The 5,789-nt window shown below is 41.7% G+C and overlaps 1 protein-coding gene across 1 annotated transcript; it reads right to left on the bottom strand.

The window, feature by feature from the left end:
• Positions 1 to 3,183: 3,183 nt before the first annotated feature.
• On the bottom strand, positions 3,184 to 5,524 carry klf2b (Kruppel like factor 2b). Its single transcript, XM_007563789.2, has 3 exons — positions 5,153 to 5,524; positions 4,104 to 5,010; positions 3,184 to 3,985 (listed from the first exon to the last, which is right to left on the bottom strand). The coding sequence occupies exons 1-3, from the start codon at positions 5,222 to 5,224 to the stop codon at positions 3,810 to 3,812; spliced, it is 1,155 nt and encodes a 384-aa protein (XP_007563851.1). The 5' UTR covers positions 5,225 to 5,524; the 3' UTR covers positions 3,184 to 3,809.
• Positions 5,525 to 5,789: the final 265 nt, after the last annotated feature.

Genomic DNA, 5,789 nt, shown 5'->3' with positions numbered 1-5,789 from the left:
TTTGATTTTTTTCTGAAAACTGTAACAACTTTTAACCTAATAAACTTGACTTACTCCTGGAAACGACAAAATAATTCAAAAATACTTAATTTCTCATCATGAAAGTGTATGGCGGTGCTGTGGCAGTAGCAGTCAGTAATGCGGTGACTCTGAAGAGGCCTCTGAATGAAGACTGTTGCTGTAAGACAGTAATGAAACGCTAACATCTCAATATCCGGGCAGCAGAGACGATATTCCACAGTAACATGTCCAGGATGACTCCATAATTTACTGTGGAGCTCTGCTAGTCCACCTCATTTGCTTTTGCTGCGCCTCTTTAAAAAGGTTTCTGTCTGTACGGTTAGAAAACTAAGCAGAGAGACGACGGTTCGGGTATAATTTGAGCTTTTACAGCTGCATAAACAATACCTTGTTGCCATGGCGACATGTCAGTTGTCTAGAAATAAAAAAAATCTTTCTAGCTGCTCGATGGTCCAAACATGCAACACCTCGACCAAATAAATTTGAACAAAAGTATCAAGACTAACAGGGGTACTCCAACATAATAATAATGAATTTAATTTGTAACACTTTTCACTAACAAATCTCAAAGAGCTACGCACATTTAATCACAGAGAATAACAATAAAAAAACTCAAGTGAAATCAAAGATGAAATGTTTAAAAAGAGCGGTGAAATTCATCAGAGAAAAATAAGTTTGAAAAGAAACTTTCTTTATTGTTACAGAAAATAAATGATCAAGAAAGGCTTTTAAAAATATATTTAGTTTGTTTTTAAGGATGCATTAATATTTTTAACCTGGAATTGGAAGAAGTAGCTTGAAGTCACTGTAAACTTTCATGAAATGATGTTGCACAAAGTGCAACATCATGAAATGTTGCACATTTTATGATGTAACAAAGTGGATGAATAATGAGAAAATATTAATTTGTCTTGAGGCCAAATAAACAACCAGCTGTATCTATATTAAGCTTATTTTTTATAGTTGTCCTTTATCTGTATTTTTTTAAATAACATTTAAAAAGCTGCCATGACTTCATATTAGCACATTCTTTACTGAACCTCATCGAGTTTTTCTCCAGTGCTTCCACTGTAAAAACTAAAATTATTTTTTACAGTGAAGGTGTCGCCCACAAGTTTGCATGCTCTCATCACTGGCTTGAATTTCATGGTTTTTATATTTTTAGTTTTTCCTTTTTCATTCTGATAAAACAGTTTTTTGCCGCCATGAGAGAGACTGACATGTCGATCCACCGGGTCATGTCTGCATCTTTCAAGTTGACAACAGTTGCCAACTCAGCAACTTTCTTTCTATATTTAGCAACATTTTAAACAAAAAAAAAATCAGAATTGGCAGGTGATCTGTCAGAAAACTACAATCGGTGCACCACTAATTAAAGTAGCAAATTCAAATCCAAAGAAATCTTCAACTGACTATGGCTTTTCAGAATGTAGAATAAGTGTCTATTTGTGCACAGAAAGCAGCAACAGAATTTATTTTTAAAAAATTTTGTACAAGTTACAGAAGGAATGTAAACTCAGACTGAGTTTATTGGGAGCAGTGATGGTTTAAAGTAAGGATCTGCGGTTATGCTCCTTTGTGCACCAAGGATGCAGTAATCTGTCAGTCAAGTCACTTCTCCTGTGTCTGCTGATCTCAAAAATTTAAATCTAAATTAATCAAATTCTGATGAAAAGAAGGTCAGATTTTTTTTTTGTTTGTTTTTCTGGGGTTTTTGACTGTTTGGATATTTAATTTGAAGCGACATTTGGACAAGACTCAATATAGGATGAACCAGAGACACATAAGATGAACCATGTGCAAACTCTCATTCCTAGAGACAATTTTGACCTTTAACCTGTCGTGCATTTGATTGTGGGAGGAAGCCAGAGTACCCAGAGAGAGCTGGGAAAACATCCAGAGAGAGTCAAACCCAGAACCTTCCTGCTGCAAAGCTGCACTGTGCAGACAGTAAGGAATACTTAAGTAAACATTAGTTGGGGGATTTAATTCTGCATGTATACCTGATTAGATCAGAGAGAATCCACAATAAATTCAAGCTTCTGCACCCAAATCTTGTTTTTAAAACTCATTAGTGTTTTTATATTCTAAAATAAAATAAAAATAAAACCCTCAATTCAATATATTTACACCCACAATGAGTGTCCAGTGTGTCAACTTCTCTCCTTTTCTCTGTATTTTTATGGATGTTTGTCAAGCAGCAGTAAAACTGCAGTGAGATGGTCTGAAGAAATTGATTTTATTTACTCTCCACCTGTTGCAACTTACTTAAGATATTTATTTCTATTTTAGAGTTTATGCAATAAAATTGGAACTAAAAAAGTGAAATGAGAGTGATACATTTGCATCTTTCACTGTAGATATTTTTGACCTAGTAGGCACTTCCCCTTTTAAAAAAAAAAAAATATATATATAAATATATATATTGTAAATTTTTACATGTCGATGGAAACGTTTCATATTACTTGTTTGAAATGCTGTTTTTGGGGCTTTTCTTACATTGAATTTCAGGTGAAGAAGCTTTGAAAGCAGTCATCTATCTTCTCACAGCTGCCATCTGGCTTTGATACACGCTCTCAATGCAGGCCTTCATGCAGGAGATACAAATGCTCACTGACACCGTATGTATAATATGAAGCCTGGACCTGGATACTTTGAAACTGTAGTGCAGAGCGACTGTGTGTAATTGTAGTATTAAGGCGCTTTGATGTCCTACTATAATTTCTACCCATCTGAAAGGGAGTCTAAGGGCTCCCTGATGAGGGTTTGCTGTGCCCCTCTGTCCAGACGGCTCCTGGCCTCACTCTGTAATTATGAAAATGGAGTGTTTGTATTTATAGGCTAAGCCCACAAGCGGCTACCCTTCTCTGTCTTGCAGCTGCAAAACATCACTGGAAATCGAGTTGCCCTCCAGTTTTAAAAGTCAGCATCTTCTATGGCGAGCCGTGTATTTACTTATGTGGGTGACAGGGTAACCTGCAGCTCTGCTGGGTGCGCCTATTTTCAAGCACAGTTGTGAAACCGTATTGAGTGGGTGGATGTGGTTAATCAAAAACGAGTGAGCAAGGTGGATCTGAAATGACTAAGTTCACCAGTCAGAGAATTATTTTTTTCAAATCTGTTCTTTTTAATATTTACAATAAATACACATTTTTTACAGTATAAAATCCTTGTACTTATTTATATAAATTTAAGTAAAAAATAATGCACAGGACGTCAAGCCCTGATAGTGTACAGAGGGGCTGGATCCAAGAGTTTCACACAGAGAAGAAGAAAAGAAATTCCAAATAGGATTAAAATAAGTCAAAAAGGCAGTTCAGACACATGAGGCAGTTTAAATAAAACATTGTCTCTGCGCTTGTTAGGCAACTGTATGTGCATTTTACCCCTGTCAACAAGAACATTTACATTTTTTGGCCACGTCGTTCTGTTACAAAGAGTTTTACAGTAGCACAGTCATAGAAAGGCACTTTTGTGTCAAACACAGCGTTCCAGTTCTGTCAAGGAAGAGTAGTATATACAGGGCCAGCCCCTTCTTGGTCTGCCTGCTCTTAAGCAAACAAAGCTTTTCTAAAGCTTTCTTTATACAACCAAAGTAGTACCAGCTACATTATTAGAAAAAAAACATACACTAAAATGTTTTAATTCAATATTTTATATGTATTTATATAAAAAAACTGAATTTGGCCACATGGAGAGCATTTTAAATAAAAAATACAGCTGAATCACAATACAAAATAATACAATCCCCCCTTTGTGAACACCCCAAAGTCCTCTGCTGAGCTCCTTCACATGTGTCTCTTCATGTGAAGCGCCAAATGGTCAGACCTGGAGAAGGCGCGCTCGCACAGGTGGCACTGGAAGGGTCTGTGTCCGGTGTGTTTACGGAAATGACGGGTCAGCTCGTCGGAGCGGGCGAACTTCCACCCGCAGCCTTCCCAGCTGCAGTGGTATGGCTTCTCACCTGCGTGGAAGAAAAACAAGAGGAGTGCTATTAGTAGGAGTTTTATGTTTGGATCATCGTGCGTAATTTGCGCACAAAAGCTGTAAAGTGATGAGGAGGAGAGGGAGAGGAAACGTACCAGTGTGAGTTCGCAGATGTGCCTTCAGGTGTGAGCTCTTGGTATAGGTTTTACCGCAGCCGGCAAACGTGCAGGTGTGCGTCGCCGTGCGCTTCCGCGGCCACGTACGCCTCCCTCTCTTGGGCTTGGACTCCAGCAGCTCCAGCGGGGACGAGGGCGGCGTGAGCATCACCCTCTGCGCGCCCGCGGGCTGCAGGCTGAGACCCTCGTCGTACATCCCGAAGCCGGGGTGCGGAGCGTGGTAGGGCATCTGCATCTGCGGGGCCTGCGGGTGGTGCTGGAAGGACGCCGCCGTGTGGTATTTCTGCTGGAAGCACAGCTGAGCCTGGCAGTCCGTGGCTTGCTGGTCGTCGGGGCTCAGCGGCGGGGTCATGCTGCTGGCCGCCCGCGGGGAGATGGCCACCCGGGGCTGCTCGAAGGACATCATGCACGAAACGTTGCCCTCTTGCTTGATCTTGCTGCAGCTCTGAGGGACCATGCCCATAACGGGGCCGTAGCTGTCCATGGCTGGCTCTATTTTGATGTTGTCCGGGCGGGGGAACGGCGCCGTGTTGACGAAAAATCTCCCTTGAACGCCGGGGTTGCGCGTTACGCCGTAGCCGGCGGGTCCATCGGAGCGGAGCAGCTCCGTCATGAGGCTGGCACCGTAGGGAGGAGGCGGAGAGCGGTGGTCCTCGGCGGGATACTGCGGCACGGAGTTCCCGGTTGTTGTGTACATGTTGGGATCAGCTGTGCCAACGTATTCCACCGTGCTGTCTGATCCGGTTGTGTTGGAGAGAATAAAATCCAGATCCAAGAAATCGCTCAGATCCTCGTCGTCCTTTTTGCTCTGACAGTCCAGGGTTTGTACCAGTTCAAGCATGGAGCAACTTGTAGGTGGGAGTTTGTCCATGTCTCCTTTCCACCTCTGCGGGGGAAAAAAATAAAATAAGAATTAGACATTAGAAATACATTTTTACAAGTTAAATCTCGCATTTCTTGCTTCTTTAGCGCATAAAAAAAGTAGTTTAAGTATTTAAAAACATCCTGCAAGATGAGTGAAAACTTACATTTTCCCAGCTTTTTTCTCTTTGGTTCGAGAACGTCGAAAATGAGGGCAGCATCACTCCTGACAAGGCCATCGTTTAGGGTGAAATAACACTAAAACTTATTATTTTTGGTTAAAGTTAAGCGGAGCGGCAGCCGCGCCAGAGTTTAAGGTACTTTCACGGTGTCCCCCTCTCTCCACAGCTGCGCTTCAAACACATGAACACAAGTTTAAAAGTGGTAGGAGGTCCTCCCCGACCTTATAACTCTCCAAGCGGAGATCGCCTGGCCAATTGTGAGAGCTCAGGAAACAACGTAAAGTTTGGTAAATTTAGCGCTTTATAAAGCAGTGCGGGCTGCCGGGCTCAGTGTGCTGTGTGACAGGCACGGCGGAGCAGCCCTATAAGAGGATGCTGACGCAGAAAGCGCCAACCCACCTTGTAAAAAAAAAATGTTTCAGGACAAACAGACAGCCTGTATAGCAACCATAGATACTTACGTAATATGCGCAGAAGAACAAGTCTGATGACAGAAACCGCCGCAGGACAAGACGCACTAACAGCATCATTTATAAGCTGTCAGTTGTTCGTGTAATCATTACCCCACAGGAATGAGGCTTTCAGGTGTACACTAATTAGGTTTTATTTAATCTGAAGTTAT

The sequence above is a fragment of the Poecilia formosa genome, unplaced genomic scaffold, assembly GCF_000485575.1.
Source record: "Poecilia formosa unplaced genomic scaffold, Poecilia_formosa-5.1.2 Scaffold151, whole genome shotgun sequence".
Classification (NCBI taxonomy): Eukaryota; Metazoa; Chordata; class Actinopteri; order Cyprinodontiformes; family Poeciliidae; genus Poecilia; species Poecilia formosa.
Note: the sequence above shows the minus strand (reverse complement) of the source record. Positions and strands in the feature narration are given on the sequence as shown.